Source organism: Streptopelia decaocto (genome assembly GCF_964273445.1).
Source record: "Streptopelia decaocto genome assembly, chromosome: 1".
In the NCBI taxonomy this organism is placed as follows: Eukaryota; Metazoa; Chordata; class Aves; order Columbiformes; family Columbidae; genus Streptopelia; species Streptopelia decaocto.
The window spans coordinates 86,930,214-86,954,449 of record NC_138663.1 but is presented as its reverse complement, the minus strand read 5'-3'; the positions used below and the strand labels follow the sequence as shown (position 1 = coordinate 86,954,449).

Genomic DNA, 24,236 nt, shown 5'->3' with positions numbered 1-24,236 from the left:
GGTACAGGCCATAGCTTTTCCAAGATGGTTGTAAAGACTTGCAATGGCTAGCAATTGATTTAAATAATTAGTATATTAAATACTTAAAATATTTAACCTATAAAGCCCAAAACACAGAGTTCTTGATGGTTGGTCTGTTAGTTTCAAGACCACTGAGTAGTCAATGCAAAGTACTCCAAGACAGTTCTGCTTGCTCTCCCCCCCACCCCAACAAGGCTGAGGATTTCTGAGAAAAGGTTCGTAACTTCAAAGAAAACAAGAAAACAGATCCCACTCTTCTGTTAGACAACCATGGCACTCACTACAGCCACCCAACTCACAATTCATGTTAGAAATATTCAGTTATACCATCTATGAAGCATCTGAGGAATATTCTGCATCTGATTTCAGAGTGAAACAGTTGGACTGCAAAAAAATGCACACGACAAGTCGTAAATGACGTAACTCAAATAGTGCACATTTATTCTGAACGGTATTTCTAAAGAGTTTGAGAAAAACAAAAACATGCTCCTGATGTACAACAAGGGCAATGATATAGATTAAAAATGGACCATCTCACTGTATAGAATTTGCTCCCCCTGCAACTTAACTTGTAACATTGAGAATGCATCTGTAAAATGCATACAGCATACCTTTGACTAAATCTTAACTCAAGAGACCAGGGGCGGTCTTAGCCAAATTAATCAGGAAGCAGTTGCAGATTCAAAAGAAACATCCAGGTCAGCAAACACTTCATGAAACACAGACTTTGTGCATAGCAGCTGACCCTGGACTGCAACATGAGGGAGAATAAATTTGGGGGACCAAATTTTTACTAGGGACAGGGCACCATCAAGAATTAACAAAATATCACATAAGTTTTGTTTCAGTTGTAACAGTAGGTCATATTTAGTTGGCAGGTTTAACCATTAGCTGCATCATGTAAACTCAGCCAGTTTCAGTACACACAAAAAATCTCTTCTCCCTTCCCCCTCCCAAAAATGAGGGATACCTCTCCTGGATGATTCTTCTTTCCCTGTACCATGGTTTCCCCAGGAGGAGCACTGTTGTAGACAGTATCTTCATACTTCAACCGATGTATGACAAAACCAGTTGCAGAGATTCAGGAATAACTCACATATACACAACTAAAGCTGTTAGTCGCATACATTTTTCTTGCTATATCTTCATCCAGAACAGGAAGTGCTGGTAGGTTTTTTGTCCACTGAAACTCCCAACTTTTAAAAAATTTAGTTGTTCATAAGCTGTTATTTTCAAGCTAACAGGAGGTTCTGCTGCAGCAACAACCAAAGTAACCTAAGTTCTCTGCAGTAAGCCCATACTTCACACAATTTCAGTGTCTCTGGGTAACTGCACTAAGATACAGCATTCTCCTCCCACACTGAACACAGCTGATATACTAATAAAATATAACTGTTTGTCATTCAGAACTACTGACCTTCACTTGCCCTTATGGTGTACAGGGAACACAGCTTTCTATGAGATTTAGATTAAACCTTGTATTCAAAATTCAACAACCGTTTTCCAGGATTAATAGCCTGGGAAAAGAAATCTTAGATCTGTGGTTATTCTTTTTCCACCTCCAACAAAACACTTTATCCAAAGTTACAATGAGGCAGGTTTGCTGTGGAATAGGAGCTTTACGAATTGTTTTCAGGGATACATTCATAGAATGATGGCAGCCCAAAGCAAAAAGAGACAGAAACAAATGTTAATCCAAGTAAGCTCAGACATCAGACTCATACTTTTAAACCTGAAGGAAAACTGTCTGTGAAACACACCAATTTGTGGAAGCCTACGACAACAGCAAATCCTAGGAGTTCATATCCCCACACCCATCTACCCAACCCAAACACTTACCACTTAGTTCTAGAAGAATGAAGAGCACTTTGCTTGGCACCAGAGGCAGCTATGGTCTGAGTTACAGCTGTGCTGCACAAACATCCTCAGATACAATACTATCTTTCTTCCTCCACATGCTTCTCTTGATTTGGTCTACAGATGGCCAGAGAAACTATGTTGGCATATGACAAGCTAATTGTGCTTCAATACATCCCCTTCCAGAAAGATGCTGGAACTGCCAACATAACCAGTGTGAGCAGGTCCTAGCAGTACTAAAAATAAGCTTTTGTCAAAACTAGGCTGCCTCTGGCAATGGGAACTGTTTGCATCTTTCTAGCCAGAGTCTGCCACCAAGTGTTGCAAACAGAGGTTCTCAGGCCATGCAGGGGGGCTTTTGTTGTCAGAGATCTGCCCATCCCCAAGACTCAAATTAGTGCAAACCCAGCAAATAGAGTAGCTGTTTTCCAGCACAGTTCTGTCAGGATGCACTCCAACAAACACTACACACCTCTGGGAAAGGAGGAGTAATTCTGGAGCAGCTTGTATAGTCACCCCTCAGGTACCACAGACCACATAGTGTGCAATGAGGGGCACCATCCCTTGCCTCACTGCAACTCCTATCTTGAAATCCTTCGTTCCCATGTCACCCTTGAATGACTGGACAGCACCTACTAACCTGATGTATGCTGCAATGCACACTATAGGTTGGAGGTTTTCAAAGCAGATGAATTCAAGATGCAGATTTAAACTTTAAAAAAAACTAACAGGAAAGGAACGCAGTTCAATATCTTCTTGGGGGATGGGGCAGGTTGGTGTTGTCTCAGCTCAGTGCACTTTCCCAGGTGCTTGGAGAAGAGTCCAAGCTCAAGTTGGTATTTGTATTGGCATACATAAAATCGCTGGCAACAGTGCATAGTAAGGAGCACTGGTATTCACGCAAAGCATGAAAGGATGCAAAGCAGAGCTTAGTAGAGTTTACTGTAGCTTAGAGGTTACAGTACTAGGAAGAAGCCAATCAGCCTATTTTCCAAACCCATAAAATGCTCTAATATACGCAGCTTTCTCTGGTGCTCCATGAACACCCTCTCACAAGAGTCAAACTGCATTATTACCACTGAATGGGGAAAGGAGAAAAGAATCTTCAAAGGAGCAAACTGTGCAGTTCTTAACCACCTCCTCCCGAAGGAGCACATAAACACGGCAAGCCAAGCCAATCCCAAGCAAATCCAGAAGACCCCTGCAAAGCTATGTGATGAGGGTCAGATTCATGTTTGCCTTCTCAGCCCTGCTGCCTGGTTTCCTCACCCCTTGCCTCATCTCAGATTTGTCACCACAGATTTGGTTGCTGTAGCTTATTTATCTGGAGACAGGTGCTTGCCTTATGTGATCAAAGCTGGTAAGGTGGTCACAGTCACTTTTCCCATCCCAACAACACAGATAAAACTAACTTTCAATGAATTCTACAGCAAGGGTCTTGCCTCAGGATGTATGTTTTTACAAGGTTACTCTTGGCAAGACCACATCTAGCTCTTACTCTGGCAGAAGTCTTCTGGGAGTTGGGTAAATGAAAAAAAGAAAAAACAAAGACCACTCTAAATCCTCTTCTCAGTCAGTTAAGAAGTGTAGCACCAGCTTGGGTGAGGAATATTTAAAAAAAAAAAAAAAAAAAAGCATTCAAAAAGATCAGCCCAGGCAGAGTGAAAAGGTATGGTAGAGTAGCCCATCCTTCTCAGCAAAAGATGGAGGAAAAAGCCATATTCAAAAATATTGGGAAGAACTAAACATACTTTTCTGAGGCAGGGGGAATTAAAAGGAAGAGTGGGAAGTACTGAATTAACATTCAAAGGTTGGGGGGGGAGTAAAGTACCCTGTAGGTTATAAAAACCAAAATAATATAGGAGTCAAAGGACAAGATATTGCTTTTCCTTTTTTCCCCCCATTGGATATACATTCTGCTCACTGAAAGAGATAATTCTGAAGGAAACTTGTCACCAGGATAACCTGGTCAAGTCCTGCACACCTCAAACTTAAGAGATCTGCACACCTTTTCCCCCCCCAACAAAAAACCAAGACACCACCCCCCCCCCCCCAAAAAAAAAAAAAAAAGTAGAAAGAAGAGCTCAAAAATTGAAAAGAAAACCCCAAACATGATTGGACAATCCTTGGAAGAAGCATTACATTTTGTTGGAGAGAGGTCAAAAAAAATGTAGGAGGATGAAAGGGTGGAGTTAAAACAAAAAAAAAAAAAAAAAAAAGAAAAAAATCAAGAGGCCTCTCTTTCCTTATTTGGCGACAAGCAAGTGCAAGAAAGTGTTCGTTGGGGTTTTGTTCAGTTGTCGGTCTTTTGCACATCTGCGTTCTGGCCAAGACAAGGGACTTTGAGGTTTTTCTGCAGCACATGAGCATCTGCGGGCTCTATCCTCTTGTAGTAGTTTTTCTTCGTCTCAATGATCTCAAAGCCAAACTTTCTGTAGAAGTCAATTGCAGACTCATTGCTGATCTGGACATGCCTAGGACAAAAAGGAGTACAGAGACACAGATATCAGAACTTTCTGTGGTACAAAATTCTGCCTCCACACTCAGAATGGTCAAAGACAAGATAAGAAAAGGAGCAGATACAGCAATGATGGTGTAAGTTCAGAACTGGAAGTTTTGGTCTTCCCAAATCAATCCTGAGCTAACACACAGCTCCTGGATGGCTTGTGGCAATCATTCTGAGAAGTGGCACATTTTTCCTCAGAAAAGCTGTTTTAGGGAACACAAATAGCAGAGAGGCTCTGAAGCATTACTAGCTCAGTAAATTTTTCTTAATCTGGAAGTGAAAGATATTTTGTGGAAATATATAAAATTTGCTCTACAGTGAAACTTTGTTAACTTCCCATAGTGACACTTCTTACATGGCCAAAACCAGTTGTCTGAGTGATGATCCCTACACAGTGCAACACAAAACTGGCAATGGAGTTTGATAAGACTTAAACTCATTGGTCCCTGCTAACTAGCTCCCTCTCCTCACTAAAAGCTATAGCAGCACAAAGAAGCCCTAGACTTACAAAGTCCTTCCCCCCTGAGTTTTACAGATCCTGCTAGCATATTCCAAGAGTTTCAAGGCCTCCAAAACAACTATCAGTTCTTCAACCTAAGCAACTAGGACATTTATTTGCACAAGTTCTATTTGGAAAAAAAAAAAAGAGTTTGGCTCAGCAAAAGCATTAATTAAACACTCCCAAAATTCAATGGACACTGCACAAACTCATGAATCACTTTGTCATGACAACATAACCATAGGACCAAAGTAACTCTGAAAGCAACAGGAGAACAAAACAAAAGATCTTAGTGTTAAGCCAAATAAGCAACAAATAGCTAAAAAGGAACTTAATGAAAAAAATTAGGCACTGATATCAAATTGGGTGCTAAGCTGCACAATATGTTCAGATAGAAGATGCACTAGCAACAGACATAGTCAAAATCAATGAATCACTAAAAGAACTTTGTTATGCCCAACTTTGGGGACTATTTATTGTCATTCCAGAATCCCACTCTGGGAAGTAGAAAGAAGGATTATGAAGGATGTGGCTTTTGCATTAAAACCAGCAAACAGTTCCTTCACTGTGCACACAGTAACATGCAAAAGCAAAAAGGAAAGCCTGTGCCAACTAGCAAGTATCTGAGAGAAGGTTCATTACCACTACTTCTGAGGGAATACAAGCCAAAAGTAGCTTTACTCAGACTCCTCTTTAAAATGCCTGTTACTCTTACAGAGAGTGCACAAAGCTACAACAGTAGAGGGCTTGGAAGACTTTGCACCTCTTTGGCAGAGGTGAACTAAGCTTGAGGAGAAAGTTACTCCATTTACAGTGATAGCAGTGTATGAAACACTCACTCAGCATCTTCAACAGTCCTAGTAAGAGTTCAGGGTGCAGTTCTGTGGCAGTATAAATCCATCCAAGCCATACCTGCTGTGGGATTGTTCCTACCAGTGCACTGTGCTTGTACTGGTATAAGCAGGCAGTGATAAACAAGGAAGAAGCTGGCTCAGATAAGCATTCTGGACAAAAACTACATCAGCTCACTTGGTAATCACACAGACCCCAATGAAGGAGCAGAAGTGTGCAGCCAGCAGTGAAGGGGAAGCAAAGCTTTGCTATCTATGGATTTCAGGCTCTATTTCTATAGCGATCTATTAGGATGGGGTTGCTCCTTCATGCAGCCCTGTCCTCTACTCCAGTGCTTGTTCTCAAGTCTGCATCATGGTAAGTGCTTATGTAGACATGCAGTTGATGAAAAACAAACAAACAAACAAACAAAACAATAAAACCACCAAGCACCATGCCCCAACAGTAAACCCCAAAACAACAGCCAGAAACAAAATCAAAACTAGCTTCCGCAGCTGGGTCAGGTCACTGTCCTAGTTTACTGTTTTGCTGCAGAAAAAGCTGACCTGGGAGAGTGTGAGAACAGGAATAAGCAGTTGGGCCTTGCTACTTAATGTGAACTTACGAGCTCTTGCAGGCACCTCCGATCTGATGACCTAACCTATGCAGTACCGTCACAAAAGACAGACAGCAAATGCATCAAAACTGCATGCAAGACCTGCAGTATTTTCCATTCTGAGGACAACACTGTAGGGTTAAAAAAAATTCTTTCACAGATTTATTTTTTTTTTTTTTTTACTCATACAGTGTAATTCTGCTATAGAACAATTTTGTAAGTAAACTTTGAAATCCTGCAAATTTGCAGAAGCCCTTCTAAAGCAAGCAAGTTTTTCTTTTCCTCAGCATCAAACAGCAAGCCCAGAATACGACCCCTAGCTTTCTTGCTAGTACTTAAAAGATGTCCCATGACCCCATTGAAATACATACTAAAAATGCTCGTGGATCTCCCTCCCTTTTCTCCCATGTATGCCTCTATCATCTCCAAAAATGCATGAATGTAACTTTATTTACTTACAAATAGATGTTGTCAAAAGTGCCATCTTTTTCACAGATGTTTAAGACATGATTCAACATTTTTGTTCCTGCCGAAAGGTAAAGAGATACTTAAAAAACCAGAAGTACACAATCAAGTCTGTACCGAGCTAAGGGCTTTCTTGAGGAGGGGCAGGTTCACTGTAGGTAGGCTAAAATGACAGAGCTTGTGAAAACTAGGGAGGGCAAATAAAACATCTTTCTGACTGCTCACAAAATTTAATTCATTCTTCCTTTGTAGAAAAACAAACAGCCCAGAAGCAGATGTATAAAGCAGCTTAATTAAATACTAGATTGAAGGCCTCAAACTCACCTCAAGATATGGTCAAAACAATGTATAAAGCAGTGAAAGCATTAGTTAAGTTATTCTAATAAAGGCCTAGTAAAATATTTTAAAATGAAGTTATCTTTTCTTTCCAGTTTGTCAAAGCAAACAAGTTACTGTAAGGTTTGGATTAATCTGGCCTATGGATTTGCAACATGGAGAAAAGAACTAATTGCAATATAGACACTACCCCTGAGCAGCAATAATGAGTATTGATAAAGACAAAAATATTGTAAATAGAAAAAACCCTTCATTCAGAAGAATGAAGACATAAACCAATGAAGGAATGTTGTGTTCTACTTATACATGACTTGCACACTGGCTGCATACCTCTGTCAAATCATATCATACCTCTGCACATCAATTTTCACATCTGTAGAAGCAGAGTATTTACATCACAGTATGATAACATCATTAGGATTAAAATAATCTGAAATCCTGAATTAGAAAGTTCTACAAAAAGTCCATTTCTGAAGGGCAGAAAAAAAAAAAAGAGCACATCATAAATCATACTCTTTCTCCAAAGTCCCTTCCAGAAAAATCAGTGGTCTGAAAGTTCACTATCTTGGTTAAAAATCTGAAAGAGTGTTTAGAAGGCTGCACAGCAATCTGGTTTCTTTGATGACTCAGATCCAAAAGAAGATCCTCCTTACCTATTCCTAGTCTTCGGTAGGGTGCGAGGCATCCAAGTGTCATGATGTACAGTCTCTTCTGGTTCTGGGAGTGATCTACTCTACAGCACACTGCTCCCACTGCAATATCATTGAAGTAGGCTGCCAGGGAAGGAAACAAAGTGTTATTAGTCACAAGCCTCAAACTGTACATACAGCTCCTTCATTTATGCTCTACAGCTTCCTTCCCGCTTGCTAATTTTCCCATCCAGATAAAAAACACAGATTGTGGCTAACACTGAGTGAAGTTACCAATGGTGCTCCAACACAGCAGGTGGCTCGTTACAGTTCAAACCACTGGCAAGGACATCAGGAGGTAAGCCAGCAGCACACATCTTTCAAGTTTTCTGCAATAACAGAAAACATGCCTATTCCCAGTAAAATGGAATCTATTTAGAACACAAACCCTCCAAGGCTGGGACTGTTGCTTTTTTGAGGTTCCCAAACAGTTATTTTTCACTATGTAAAATAACAAAATAGAAGGATCTGCTATTCAAAACCATTACAGATAGCAATGATGAGCACTTCTGCCACCACAGCCCACAGTTACTGGCAAGAGCATTTGTACCTAATTTGGCTAGTTCGCCAACCTCCAGTACATCCTTGTAGAACTTGTCATTGTAGCTGACAGGAAAAATGACCTGGTTTAGCCTCTTCAGCTGCTTAATGTTGTGTGGCGTCACATCTCCCAGCTCGATCCGGCTACTGGAACAAATCAAAACATGCTTAACATCTGACACATGGCAAAATTTCTAAGGACACAAAAGAATAATTTATTTATGCTTAGAGAACTATACCACCTAATAATCAGTTCAATACATGTTTGAACTGCAATGTTCAACCCATACAATTAAGTCTTCTGTTGGTGGCTGATTTAACTCCCAAACCCAATTTCAGTCAGTACGACAGTCAAAAGTTTCTCAGGCACCACTTAACACTGATGTACCATAGTATATGTGTGGTTTTATTGGGTGGGAGTCAGGAGGACGCAGATCTCTGTAGGCATATTAGCTTTAATTTTGTCCCATTAATTTCCTCACTGATCATCAAGATCACAGGAAAAAAAAAACAACAACAAAATAAACAAAACCAAAACAAACACATACACCCCAAAAAACCCCATCAAATCAACAAGCAAGCAAGAAAAGATGGGAGGCTAGAATAGAGACCAGGAAAATAAAATCCTTATCCATCCTTCAAAGCCAGCCTTAAGTTTACCAGCTATCAATATAAAGCTTATGCTTAGACGAAGACTAGGTTGTTACACTAGGCATCTGTCTCTAAAAAGCAACAATACTGTCTGCAGCAAACTCATATAAAGCCTGATAATATGCAAGTGTGCCACTCTCAAGGTGATATCCGCATCTATTATGATAATCACTGAAATCATTCTTCCTGCTGAGAGCGGAATCACAACCTTAAAATACCAGCACTGCACTGAATTATACTGAGAAGAAACAGACCAAGCTTCTTCCTTTTCCAAGACTAACTTCCTGATTAGTTGTTCATATTCCCCAAGCCAATTCCTTGGGTGCAAGTAAACAGTTTTAACAAGCACTACAAGAATGAAAAATAAAAAAATGAAAATAATAAAAATATTTTCCCAAATGATCACCAGAATACATAGGCAGGTACAAAGCCAATGCATTTCAAGTTAGAAATATAACACCATTCTAGGTTCATCTCAGCCTTGTTTTACTGAATGTATTCAGGAAAACAGATTTTCTGCCCAAACATTGGCAAAGGCACTGTTTGCCTTTTTTAAAAAAGTCAAATTCTGCTTTCAAAAGGGCAGCCTTCTGAGATCATTGAACACCAGACTTCAAAGTTCATTCTAGTTATGTGCAGTAGCTGCTTTCCATCTCCAATGCCTCTTGTGCCTAAGCAGCTTTTTTTTTTTCAGATACGATGGTGCTTAGGACACAACAGCAAAGATTAACTTACGTAATACAGTGAAATAACAAGAAATAATTACCAACAACTTTCTTTTTTAAGAACGGTACCAAGCAATGAAGAGTATAATCTCTCTCTGCTTTCTTAACTGACCTTGATTATATGTCAAAACCCCTTAAATGATTAGTACTCAGTTTTAGTTATCACTACCAATGATAGGTGATAAATATACAATGCTTTGTAGGCATTGTGCTGCAGCCTCCAAAGCTATCTACAAAAAACTACAGGAATGGAGCCTTTAGCGTTTACTTCAAGAAGCATAACTTGTCCTCACACCCACTTTCTCCTTTTCTTTTACAGCAAAGAACATGGTCTTGGGTTCTGCAAAGGTACCAAGGATCACCATTGCCCACACTCTCTGGTGTAACACAGACCAGTCTCCCTAGTGAGCCCTACAGAAGCTAAATAATTTTTATGTAGGGCCTGCCTTCTAGAGAACAGTCTAGCATTAAATAATGGACTATTGATGATTTTGTAATTCTCCATCAGATTAATATGTTCCAGTTAATTATTCTAAGTACTTAGAATTAATGGATAGCATTTACATATTGAACACTGCCAACTCAAGTTTAACCTTTTGTCACACATTTGCCAAAGAGCCCTCTGGTGTCAAGCATCTTATGCCAGTATGGGCACCTGCAAGTTGTTCCAGGCAGTGCCTCATCTTCCCCCTACCATACTGAAGATGTCGATCAGTCTCCCCCCTGCCCCTCACTTCAAGGGCAACTCCTAAGCCACAAATCCCTGTAGTTTGCCCAGAGGTCTGCCCAATTGTACAGCAATCTCTTGAGAGACATCTCAGTAGAACTGAACACTCCAACAGTGACCTCAATGAAAGAAGAAGCAAGTCTCCATATTCTTGCATCTCATCCACCTAAAAATACCCAGGCATACTACAAGCAACTGCAATGAGAGATATTTCTAAAATTTCCAGCTATAAACTATTGTATAGTGCTGAAGTAGTCTGCCGTATCTCTTTTCTGTGACTCCTACCACCATCAGCTCTTTTTTTCCATCTTCTAGATTATTTTTGCTCTCAAGATTCCTTTCTTCATATATCACCACTTGTGCAAGCCCCTCTGATAAATATATTCCAATATAAATTAAGTACTGAGCTAGTAAGGATGACCTCACACCACAGAAGGAGTAGTATTATAAACAACCCTGCTATCAAAGTTTTTAGATGGTGGGGTAACTGTAATACTTGTTTTACACCCAGCTGTTCAGCCTAGCACGGCAGGGCTTCTTCAGGCACACAGAAGGCAATTTGTGCCCTTTTCTAATCCCAGACAGCAATGCTGCTACCTTTTCCTCACAAAGGGTAGGAACAGAAGTGTGGTATGTGGGTTCCTGGAGAGAGTTTTGCTGGAGAACCTCAGTAATCTCATACTAGAAGGGAAGAGAGGACCCAGCAGCCTCTTTTGCTGCAGTCTGCATCGGAGTGGAAAACAAAGGGAGCAGGTCTCAACAGCCCAGTCAGATGAGATTAGCTGCAGAGTAGGAGGTCAGTAAGGGAAGAAGAAAAAAACCTCACATTCACACTCAGTCCCTTGAAAGCCTAGACTTATTGTCCAAAAGATTTAATACTTTTGTTGTATCAGTAGATCCAAGCTTCTGTAGTAACGCTAGCATGATCTCTTACGATGAACTCATGGCAAAGCTGCTATACACCAAGTCCCATTATACTTGAGCAAAAATCTCTGACATAGACTACTATCAGGTAGTGTGATCTCCAATATTATTTTAAAATTAATTAGTTACTAATGAAGCAAGAAATCAGGCATTAGTAGACTATGGAATATTTACGATGAAAGTACAACAGGACAAATATATATTGTCAGTGGTGGCCAGGACAAATATATATTGTCAGTGGTGGCCAGGACAAGATGGTTGAAAAAGGGACCATGGGCAGAAGATGGAGCTTCACGAAGAAGGTGTCAGGGAATAAATAAAGAAGTGCAGAAGCAGAGTCTAAGGCTCCTCATAGCTGCTGAGCCAAAACATCACCTCTGAGGCTGGCATCAGGCCAAAGAAACAAGTTCTAGTGGTAGGTGGCTAAAACATGCTGTTGACAGATCTCCTCTGGCCCTTGAGCTCCCCCTGCTCTATCTCTCACCAATTTTGCCACACTCATTGTTGCATCCTGCCATCTCCTTCTGCCTGGCTCCTGTGCTGTCACTAGCTGTTTCCTCATTGCTTCAGAGTTGCACCAGGGCAAATAATTTATCCTGGAAGATAATACGATAAAAGTTTGCGAAACACTGCGGGAAGTATAAAGCAATATGCTAAATATGCCTGTTTAAATAATATGTGCTCAAACCATAAATTACTTTAATGCATAGCACTAGCTGATTAAATCAGCTCCACATCTGTTGCACACAAAGACATTTAATAACTAAATGAGGACATGGAAAGGAAGACCCACATCATGAGAGCTCACCACTTTGCCCGAGGACAAACAGCATGGCAAAAGTGCCACTCGAGCCTCAAGTGAAAACACAGGAAAGCTGGCACTGCTGTTGAAAGCAGAAGTCTTACTGTCCCTGAGCCACTCATTTCCATTCTTTTGCTGGCATAAACATTTGTGCAACAATGTGGTGAACCAACTGCAATTAAAGCTAACCTAGCAAAAAAAAGGAAAAGTTTAGTTTTAACCCACATCAGTCCCCTGATTGGGTTGACCACACAAATCTTCCGGCAGCATAAAGACAAAAAAGAACTGCCAGAGGCAGAACTGGTGGGTTCTTGAGCAGAAGCACCAGCCTACTCCAGTTTAAACTGTAAGTACTGTGCAGGAGGAGCACAGGGATCACTCAGCATACATATGATTTTATGCTACACCTTATTGCTTATGGAACAACAGGTACTTTCAATTTCAGGACTTAAAAACTACCCCAGCCTCAAAAGATCCAAGACAAAGCACCTGTAGCACAGGACACAAAATAGTCATTTTTTTAAATTAGAAATACCTTTGGTGTTTTGTGGGGTTTGTTTGTTTGTTTTGGTTTTTTGTTTGTTTGTTTGTTTTTAAATTTGTGTGGGGTTTTTTTGTCTGTTTTTAATAGCTATTTACAAGTAGACCTCCTTTTTCAAGTTACATCTCAGCCAAATCAGTAACATAAGTTTACTATATCAGCTACAGTCTGATTAGTCTAGTCCTCTGCATTAAGCTCAGTACATGCTGTACCAGAAATACCTATCTGCTGCTGTTGCAAAGAAAAAAACACATGAATCATGAGCTCAAATTTGCCTATAAGAGAACATAAAAATGTGTAAAGAGCCTCAAGTACCCAGAATGCTCATGCCCTTTCTTAACAGATTATTTTATTCTTTTATTCCAATAATATTCCTAAGAACATACACACTTACTACTGGCATCCGACATCTCAAATAGCACTCCATGAAACACACAATAGTCACCTGTACTTATCTTAGGTGATGAATGTCCAAGTCAAACATCACATCCCAAGCAATTGTTTTTAATATGGAGGAACAAGGGACTCTTGGCTCATCATGTCAGGCCTCTTATTACTGCAGTGACATACAAATCCATAGCCTTTCCTAGACAGAATACCAGCCCCCTGAAGCCACTTAAACATCTTCCATTGCAAGACTGTTCCCAAGATACCATTTTCTCATAGTCAGGCTTTCTTCTGATTTCTATCCTAAATGTACTCAAGTTCTATCAATATGCTCTCATTATGCTCATTAGCCTATCCCACCTACACACCCTATCCCAAATGCCTTTTCAGAGAGCTACCATAACCTCTTTATACTTTCCTTCTTCTAACTAAAGCCAATGTCCTGGCCTACTCCTTTAAGACTGGCTCTTAATTCCTGCTATTGTCATACTAGCTCTTCTTTCCATCTCTTCAAGACTAAAGTTAATTTTCCTTAAACGTGGCTAGCCAAAACTGCTTACACCACACCAAATACTTACTGTTGCCTTGTACAACAGCAGTAAGTTTTTCCCTATCTCTACCAAAAGCATTTTCCTGATGTATCCTAGGACTACAATTGCATGTGTCACAACTGCAAGGTACCATGACTCAGTTAATGGGGAAAAAAACACATTGAGACTTGACTAGTGGAGGGAACCAGTTTCTGGCACATAAAGCTGCTGTGTTAAAAGCGCCAAGTGACACCGCCCAGCAATGCAAGAGCGGAAGTGAAGAGTGATCTGTGAAATCCAAATGGAAGTGGGACGTTAGCGAGGTGACATGCAGCAGTTACTGACACTGGATGCATGCCCAAAACATCAGCATTAACACTTCTGCTCTTGCATGCCAGTCCCCTAAGATTCTTCAAGCACTTGCTAGAAAAAAAAAAACTCCCACTTTTTGTAGAACCTAATGCAATCCAACTAGTCCTACTGCAGCTGCATTCTTCTGTCCACAGCCTACTACAGGGCTGCGATTTGAATGGTCTACTTTTCCTATAATGTCTTAAATTTATACTGGTGGAAGTATGGGCTACATGAGACTTCAGTGTTTGCTTATGCTAAGGCTGCCTTTTGCCTCCCAATGTATACCAAAGGAAAACTGCTGTAAAGAATGACAGCTCAAGAGGAAGCCAATTTCTGGAGTGACAGTTCAAGAGGAAATACAAATTCAGTCCCAAGGAACAGCAAGTATCAAACACTAGTTTAGAAACAAAATTACAGAGAAAAAGGGGGAAATCCAAGTTTTTTAATGCCGCAAGAATCTCAGTCTCATTCAACTTTAAACAGTGCAAGTCTCCCCCCAGAGGGATGTGCCTGACTGAAACAGATCATGGTGTAACTGATAGCTGGGCTCAGGCTCACTGAAGGCATCTGGCATGCTAAATTTAGCAGAGCTGTATCTGGTACTCACAGAACTTACTGAGGTATCATCAAACAGTCAGGAGAGGGAGCATGGGGGAGAAAAGGGCCCTAACACATTACAGGACTTTAGAGAAGGTTTGTCACCCGCTAAGCAGCCAACTGGCTTTATTGTTTCTATTTTGGCTTCCAAGTCAAAGCAAGAGTCTAGACAGGATAATCCACTCATAAAATAAAACCAAACCAGAACTATGAAAGCTATAGACCTGAAGGGTGTAGTTTTGCTTAGATTCAGTTCCAAAGCCAAAAGAACCTCTAGCGTTTTGGTGTGTGGGGTTTTTTTGTTTTGTTTTGTTTTTTTAAACCAAACCAACACAGATGAGCTGTCTTGCTAGGCACACAAGTCAGTCTAGTTCTTGTGGGCAGACTGGTATGTTTTCAATTATCTAGAAGATCTGTGGGCTGTAAATCTACTCTGCTTCACGTGTCAGAAAACCAGAAGATAAGTACAAGCCTAGCATGCAAAGTCTTATCAATTTGCTTCTGAGCCTCCATGATCATCTTTAGCCCCACTTACTACTGAAAATACATATTTGCATGATACCTGACACCGTGCTGGAAGTTACCCCCAGCAGTGTATTGCATTATAGAAGGGTACAGCGGTGTACAGAAGAAAGCTAAGTGATTTTAGAATCAGAATTAACAGAAGACTTCACTCAAGACTTGTGACTCAAATGGATCTCAAGTGTGAATAAGTTTCACTGGCATGTGTCATAATTAGCCAACACATACTTCAGACTCTCCTTGCCTCTCTCCTTTATAACGAAAAAACACACAGCACATCACAGTCAAGGTTTTGTCATTATATTTGGATAATTCACTCTGCTTAAACCTAGAAAATCTGACCATTGCACAAAAGACTGGCTGGAGCTCACATTCAAGAAGCAAATCCTTCAACATGCTACAGTAGCCTCACAGTTTTCCCAGCTCAAACCTGTTGAGAGTTGTACTAGACCTCTAATCTGGACTCAGCACTGATCTGAAAAAAAAGATAAAACTAAAGTAGCAGTATGATCACGAAGCACCTCAGCTATCTGACTACGCAAGTGCAAGGGGGAGACAGCAATGTCATTTCAACAAGTGTCAAATAAAAATAAACTTTCCCAAGAAAATGAAAAGCTATCTCATTCTGCAGCTGGATACAAAAAGCAGGAAATCACCATGCCCAGCTGACAGGATTTTCAAACTCCAAAATATCAGAAATAAATGTAGTCATCTAGAATAGAAAAGCAGCCATACATTGCCTAGTAGCCTGCAACACTTTGCTACTTCAAAGCACCTCATGAGGTAAAGGTTTGGATATTATATCTGCCTATCCCAGTTGCATCAAAGTCAACTAAAAGAGGAAACAACTTGCCTGTGATCATACAGCAGATAAAGAACTGCCAGAAATCCTAACTCTCCATTGCTGGTCTAACCACTTCTTAGTCAAATAAGCTCACGAGACCATTCAGATTTTGAACCACGATTGCAAAGCAGAAGTACTTTGCCAGTTTGAAAAAAAACTTAGCTCAAAATTAGTTTTGTGTCTTTATTACTGGCACCGTGAGACATCTTACAAGTTACTGCCCCTTTCCATGCCCCCAGTGTCCCCAAATATAACAATTATAACCCTCATTTGTCTCCCAGGAGATCATGAACCTCCACTAATTAATGTTCACAAAGTATCTGATGATACTCAGGTAAGAACAGAGGCTTACCTTAAAATTCAAAATAGAAGTGATGCTGGGTTCACAAAGTGCCTTATTTAAATAAATCTATATAGCTCAAAGGCACTTCTTGTACTTATATTAGGCAACAAACTGTAGAATTGACATATCAGGAGAAAGGCATTTCTCTGCTTCATGCAAACTATTTATATAAATCACTGAAACACCATTCTTTAGACATGCCTGTGTCCATTAGATTGGTAAAGAAAAAATGGCAGGTCATTATGGGTCACTCGCCTATACTTCATATTTCAGTCCTAGGGTTGGTGTTTTTCTGAGGTGTTAACAAATTTCATAAACAATATACCGTGAAAAATTAACAGAATGTGCTATCAGTTTTATGCACCTACCTTCAAATACTTCTAAGGCAACAATCACTGCAAGCACCTAACTTATCAAGCACAAAAAGATCTTTTTTCCTCTCTTTTTTACCCAGTTTTCAGTAAGAATGAACAGTTCTCAAACAAAAATTTGCGATAGAGCAACTTATTAATAACAAATCTCCTTTGATGGCAATTTTCAACCTAATTTGTAATCCTTACTGACAAGAAATTCCAAGTGCCATGTAAAGAAAACTCTCACAGGCCTTAAATTGCTGTGCTGGGTCTCACTCCATACTCTAAAAAGAAGATGTAAGGAAAAAAAAAAAAAAAAAAAGTCAGATGGTGGAAATAGGAAATTTTTTCAGGGATCGAGATTCTAGTCTGCTAAGTGCCAAAAATCACATGGAACCTGGAAAATAACAGGGAGAAGGAAGCCACATGAGCTCAGGAAGTACTTCATTAATAAAGATCTTACCATGCAAGCATGGTATTTTCAACCCATTTTAAAGAAATTACTCTGCCCTGGGGAAAATCAAAATATCTTGATCTTCGTCACCTAGGGACAGTGTTGTGGAAATGGTTTTGTATCTATTTTCTATAAAGCCTTGTTTCATTCCCTTCCCATAATGAATTAATTCAATATGCTTTGACACAAATACACAGTTACCCCATTTCAATGCTGTGCTTCATCGTTCTCAGGTCTTCAAGTCCAAGAGTCTGCAAATAACCAGCAATTCTTCTATGCATAGGCTGCTTCTCTCTTCCCCACTCCCTACCTCAAATCTCCCTCCTGACAAACTTTTGCTGCCCTAAAACTCCCACATAGTTAATTTCTTCCCTTCACCTCTTTCAGCAGGGAGCAGAAAGTAATCCTGACGTTGCCTGCCTCACTTAGAGCAGAAAGGGATGCAAGGAGGTAGTGCACTTCTCTCTTATCAATTCCCAAACAAATACAAAGATCCGACTTCTCCTGTCCTTTCCTCCACTGGGTAAAAATATCTAGCGCCTTCTCAGATTATTGGTCTGAACACTTGTAATGTTTGCCAAATGGGCAGGCTCAAGTTCTGAATCACTTCCACTTGGATACAAGTATTTTTCTGGCTCGACCATCAGGTATTATTTCCCATTTTAGAAGGGATTCAATGTGGCAAAGAAGGATGCATCATTTCTCTTGTCCTCAGGAGATGGCAGCAGAGTCTGTGGCATTTGGTGATTAACTAAAGATACTACATTTTTCACAGAGGAAATGTCCCAGCCTAGCAAGCCACATATACATGTAAAAAGAACTGAATGGTCAAACACTACTCAAAAGCCAAGACCAGATTCTAGGGTGTGCTAATAAAATGGCTATGCTATCTTTCTATCCTCCCAATCTTTCCCACTTCATGGAATGTCTTTGATTTTAATTTCATAACCAGATTAAAGTGGTAAAAATTACAAATTGGGTTAAAGTATCTATAATAAACTCAAGTTTTTATAAACTTAGTTTAGAAGATATTAAGCCATTTGCAAGCAAGCATGTAGGCAAGGTCTAAATTTACCATCCATTAAATTAAATGCAGAAAAGTATAGCTCACACTTTGACATTTCTAGGTTCAGAAAAATCCTAAAACCAAACAGTGATTTTCAAGCTCAATTACCTTTTTTGTCCTGCCTCCACCACACATGACAATTCAGCAGTTTCCTCAAACTTGGAACTTCCTCTCATATACATTAAGCTTACCACTGTGCCTTGCAAATGGAAACAAATCAATGGTTCTGCATGAACTCTGTAGTACCAGCTCAGAACAATAGAGGAAAAAACAACCCTCCGTGTTCTCATGAGAAACACGTGCAGCTTCAGGACCTTGAAGATTTTACTTCATTAATCTGGACAAAACAAGCAGAGATATCAAAGCTCACCCATAACAACTCACCATACCTTAAATACACTATCATTATTTTTCTGTTATGCTCAGTATTCCCCAGCTGTGATGTCTCTTCTACAAAGGCAGCCAGAATAGCACAAGCCTGCAAAGCCTCTCTGTTATTAAGTTCTCTGTGGCAGCAGCTGCCTTTTGTGTAGCATCTAGTCTGAAGGGCTCTTACACAGCAAGTGTGGATCCTTAGAAACTTAGAAAAGTAATGCACATCACCTTCTAAGGTGGGGTATAACAAACAACACTCTGCTCCATTTCAATCTGTTTTTCATCACATGGCTAAACCTATGCTGCCACATGACAATCCCAGCAAAACTGCAGAGGTTTGGTCAATGTGACAAAATAACACATCTGCACAGGAGCACTGGCACCAGGCCTCGCCTCTAACATGCACTATATGCCCTATATATGAGCTGATACTCCTGGTCACATAGCAGATACAAGCATACAATGGAGCACACGTGTCCTGCATTACACCCCTCGTGTGATGTGGTTTTTAAGTAAGGGCAGCAGGGAAACGCTGGATGACTTATTCACACAGGCTTCATCTCAACTGAAACAGGTCAGGGAAGTGCTCTTATTGTAAGACATCAAAACGGCCACAGACAGCAACCACCAAATGCTCAAGATTCTATGCAAGATTTTCTCTTTCCTTAAAAGCAGGACCATAAAAACTGTAATGAAGATACAAGAATGCTGAGCAACAAGTGAATCAACACTCTGAAAGCAGTAAAGTGCAGGGAGTATTATTTACATCTGATCTACAAAACCAGGCAAATTACTACAGACAGCAGAACCCGAGTCCCTCCCACTCGTATTTTTCCTCGTGCAAATCCAGTTCTAAAATAGATTTTCAAATTCCAGAACTAACAATAACAACATTCAGGAAAACAATAAATGAATCTCTAGAGAATCATGAAGTTCACTAACACAACAGTGAATTATCTGTTTTTCAACTCATATTTAAGAAAAAAATGGAAATATAATGAGTCTCTAAATTATTAAAATCATTCAGCAGATGAGGGTAGAGTGAACGTAAAGTCAAGTATCACAAAAGCAGATGGAAAGTAACAGCAATCACCAGTTCAGATGCTGTGTTTACCTCATCAAATAAGAGAAAACCCACAAAATTGTAAGCATCTGAGAAAGCAAAAAAATCTTTAACTACCTCTGAAACCAGAGTTCCTCTGCAAAGTCACCTGAGCTTAAATACTCTGATGACAGAGATGCTACAGCCACCTATGCATTATTAACACACTGCTATGTGCTGTATTGAATTCAGAGACTTAAGAAAGAAGGCTGCAAGCAATGCATGCTGACTATACAATCTCCTTTAGATCAGAAATTTCAACACATCAGTGAGCTTGCTAGTTTCTTTAATTCTTTCTCTGCCAAAGTAGACTGTTCATAATTACAGCTGATGTTATGGATCTCAGTGCTCCCAAAACTGTCTCTGTACTTTGTAGTGTGGGTTACTATGCAATATGTACACTCCCAGAAAAAATACTCAGGAGTCAGTTTGTTTGAAAGAACTGATCCACAATTTTGTATTCAGTACTGAAGACAGACTGGATCCCTTCAAACACCACATTAGTTTCTGTATGTCGGGAGTTCAAGCTTTAGATCTATTTTTGGACCTATCTTCTGACAACACTTGCTTTTTAGGGATCTTCTCCGATCTTTGTAGCTTGATAAACTATTTGGTTTTGTTCCAGAGTATCCCTATGTAATTTAATATATTCCTTCTGAAATCTTCTAGTCCTTTGATTTTCTCATTCTACTTAAATTGGGTTATTTTTCAATTTGAGTTCTATTGGCCTATTTGCCTCAATATGAATTTTTAGAGAACACCTGGATTCAATAATAAGATTTTACTCTGCTCAAGAACTTGCTGTGTGGTGCTAACAGTGTCTTCACAAGACAGGAATATGCTGCTCTTCAAAGAGATGAAAGAGTACCAGAAAAGCAGAAATATGCAAGTACAGAACCCAAAGAGATCAGTTCTGAAGCTGAACCAGTGACAAAGCTGTCTGTAAGTGAAAGTAAAATAACAGAAATAAAGCTTGGTGCTCTGGAAGCAGAAGAGGAGTGTATGTTCTTTTCCTCTATACATTTTTATTTAAAAAAAAAAAAGTTGCAAAAAGTAAAAAGTAAAGCCAGGTCTCAGCCCCTTGAGGAGCACCACATTGGTCACTCTGACTGTGACCTCCCAGGACACCTCCATGACTCTGGCCAGATACACCTGGGCCACTTCCCACCTCATCCATCTAGGCCCCAGTAACTCTTGCCACTCAACTCACAGCAGAGCCAAGCTGTAGAAAACAGCAGAATGGTTGATGGAGGATAAAAGGAAACCCAGTAAAGGAAACTCAGTTTCATCAGGAGCACTGTTGAACAACCATCACATCAACTGCCACTTCATCTTGGCTGATCAGTACTGTCACCCTTCTCATAAACTCTGTCATCCTCATTATAAGGTGACTAAGAGGCAGGGTGCCCTGTTTCACGCAGGGTGGTGCAGATGAATAAAGGATTGGCCAAAGGATATCCCAAACACACCTATTTTATGTCATCTTAGAGTCAGTTTATTTGCAATCATCGCTGAACCTCTTTCTACAGATACCTGCCAGCCCCTCACAATGTTTGAAGCTGCTTACAAGCTGTAAGAAACAGCTAAGTATCTGTTATCAAGTAGTCTTGTCTTGTGACCTCACCCCAATTGTTAATAAGTTAAACCCCTTACCATTTCTAAGTAAAAGCTTAAGTGCTTCCTTCAGCTTCCATTCACCCTGCCTTAAGCTGCCAAACTGGAATATTAATACCCAGCATTGTGTAACACCAGTTTCAAAGGGACTGGTTTAATACTCCCTCAAGAAGCAGCTGTGGAAAACTTCCCTTGTGCATATGAAGAAACTGAGGCACAGGGTGGAAGGATCGTGTTTTGTGGAGCATGGGTGACACTGAAATCAATAAACGTTAGCTGATTTAACTAACATTGGAAAAACCTGCCCCAAAGTGACCCACACAAGGTCAGGCAGGTCATCTGCTTCCAGAGCAGAGCTGTGACTCTAAAGGCTTCCAGGTCTTGTGGTCAAATACTGCACCTCACTGCCTCCACTGAGAAGGAAATCAAGCGTTTCAGCCAACCACATCTGAAATCAGGTTTTCAAGAGCCACGGAGAAGTGAAGCCAGGCCCAAAGCAGTGCGCTTGGGAAGTGGGCACAAAACACAGCTCGTTTGCATCCATCCGCGTTGTAAAACCCTCAAAGACTTAAACCAACGAAAGTGTTAAAAGGATGTTACAAACAATAGCGCTGCAAACCCACCCATCCGAGGCCGGCAGCTTTTCCCCACAGACCCAACAGCACTTCTTCGCTATGGCCAGACAAGCACGAAGGAGTAGTCGGCATCCCCCCCAGCCGCCCGCTCTCTCCGTTGGTGTGGCAGAGCGCTGGAGCCCACAAGCCGAAGCCGCTCCGTAGCACCAAGAGCCGCCACGTCCCAGCGGCTGAGCGGAGTGGGGCTGAGCGCCGAGTGTTTTCGCTCCAGCAGGGGAACACGTTTTATGGAGAGAGGCTCCCGCAGGGAGCTCAGCTGAAAAGGCACCACCGAGCAGCGAACGCACCGCCGGCTCTTACCCCCCGAAAGGGGCTCCCCTGACACTGGGCCCCCGCGGCCCCTCTCCCAGAGGGCGGGAGAGACGTAGCGACACCCACCCCCCCGCGCGGAGACGGCGGCTGCCGGTGGCAGTGGCGGCGGCTCCGCACAGCCCCTCCGCCTCCCGCCGAGGCGCGGCGCGGCGCCGCCCGCCCCACGTTCAGCCCGCGGCGCCTGGGCCGCGCCGCCCGGGCCCGCCCCGCTCCCCGCCAGCGAGGCGGCGCGGCCGAGGCGGGACCGGGCGGGCGCCGCCGCACTGTCACGGCCGGACCGGGCCGAGCCCCGCGGGACGCGCCGGGCCCGCACTCACCCCTTCATGGTGCGGCCGCGGCCTGGCCGGCACCGGCGTCGGCGCTGGCTGCGTGCAGGGCCCGGCGGTGCGGCTCCGGCCTCCCCTTCCTCGGCCCGGGCAGCGCGGGCGGCTCAGCCTCCTGCTCCCGCGCCCGCTCCACATGGGCCTCCGTCCGCCCGTCCGCCTGCGCCCCGCCCCCGTGACCCCTCACCTCACGCCGCGCGCGCGCGCGCCCCCGCCCGCCGCCTCCCCGGCATGACCCCTCACCCCCCCACACCCCCCTCCCTTCCCGCCCCCGCTGCGCACGCGCCCACCCTCCCCCCGCTGAGAAAGGGGAGGGGAGGAAGGAGAGGGCGGAGCAGCGCCGCGCGGCATCCTCCGCGTGACTTGGGGGCGGGGAGGAGCGGCACGAGGCGGTGCGTCTCGCCACGTGATGTGCGGCGGCCAATCGCGCGCCCCCCTGCGGCCAACGCTCTTCTGCCTGCTCGCGCGGGCGCCAGGAAGCGCAGCCCAGGCCCGGAGGTAAAGCTCCGCCCGGATCTGGGCGCGGGGACGCAGGCTCGCGCGAAGCGCTTCCGGCGTGGGCCGTCAGGCGCATGCGCGCGGAGGCCGGCATCAGCTGATCCAGCGCTGCCGCCGCTGCCGCGGGAGGGAGAAGCGCTCCGGGTGTGCCGGCACCGGCCGCAGGTGAGGCGTCTCGCCTTCCTTTTCCCTAGCCTTGTTCTGCTTCTGCTGCCCCTTCCTTTCCCGAGGCGCGCCTGGCACCTGCCCTCCCCTCTACCCGGCGTGTCGGGCTTAAGAGGAGCGGGGATCGTCTTCATTCTCCCTCTCGGCCGTTACCTGCTGGGATGGGCGGCGGTCGCCTCGCGGAGCCGCCCTCTGAGGGGGGCGCTGCGGGGTGGGGGGAGGGGGCGGCAGGGCCCGCGGAGTGCCGTGCAGAGCGGGTGTCTGCTTGGCGACGACCGGGACTCTGGGCTGCCGGCCTTCTCCTCCCGCCCCGGGGGCGCCGTAAGGGCAGAAGGCTGCGCGGAGGGCGGGCCTGCCTGCCGCCTGTTCCGCTCTGACCGAAGCCAGTAAGGCTCTGTGCTGCGTGCCGTTGTCCGTATGGAGCCGATCCCCAGTGGGAGAGCCCGCTGACGGCGGATGTGCTCCTCCCGGTCCTGTTCCTTGGGGACAAAAGGCCTGGAAAGCGAATCAGCCCCCTGAGTAGGTTTTTCCCCGACTAAGAAACCTGCTAGGCGTTCTGAAATGTGACCAACGAGAGTCTGAAGAACCCGTGATAAAGAGATGACAGTGGCTGGGTTTCTGTGTTGGGTCACTCCACCACCTTGGGTGAGTGGAACTGAATCTTTCTGTGCCTTGGCTGTAAACCTTGCTGCTCATTCAATGCAGGACATGGACAGGAACGCTGCTACTGGCTTCTGACCACAACTCTTCCATAGCAAAAGGGCCTACCTGTTATTTTGCAGTTGAAAATACCAATGACAAATCATATGTGTTTCCTATGTGTGTAAGCAATGACAAAATTCTAATTTAGATGAGGTGTTCCAAACTCATAAAATTCACTTAAAGGCAAGAAAGAAATTTTGCATGACTGGGTTCTGGATTTATACACATTACAGGTAGCTGTGACTTCAAAGTGTGACGTGCATGTATTAAGATCTGTCCATTCAATGCAGTTGCCCAAAGTGATTTCTTCCAAATTTTACTAGTTTTGTC

The 24,236-nt window shown here is 42.8% G+C and overlaps 2 protein-coding genes across 3 annotated transcripts in view; one reads left to right on the top strand and one right to left on the bottom strand.

The window, feature by feature from the left end:
* Nucleotides 1-436: 436 nt before the first annotated feature.
* On the bottom strand, nt 437-22,717 carry NAA50 (N-alpha-acetyltransferase 50, NatE catalytic subunit). Of its 2 annotated transcripts, none has more exons than XM_082048272.1 (5): nt 22,536-22,717; nt 8,371-8,507; nt 7,785-7,904; nt 6,790-6,856; nt 437-4,352 (listed from the first exon to the last, which is right to left on the bottom strand). In XM_082048272.1, the coding sequence occupies exons 1-5, from the start codon at nt 22,541-22,543 to the stop codon at nt 4,172-4,174; spliced, it is 513 nt and encodes a 170-aa protein (XP_081904398.1). In that variant the 5' UTR covers nt 22,544-22,717; the 3' UTR covers nt 437-4,171. The 2 variants fall into 2 exon arrangements, with proteins under 2 accessions (XP_081904398.1, XP_081904399.1); XM_082048273.1 differs by having other exon boundaries at nt 8,371-8,504.
* Nucleotides 22,718-23,053: 336 nt separating this feature from the next.
* The window catches only part of ATP6V1A (ATPase H+ transporting V1 subunit A), a 30,228-nt gene continuing 29,045 nt past the window's right edge, over nt 23,054-24,236 (top strand). Inside the window, exon 1 of the mRNA XM_082058886.1 lies at nt 23,054-23,204. The gene's annotated coding sequence lies outside the window, so the exon portion shown is untranslated. The remainder of the gene's footprint in view (nt 23,205-24,236) is intronic.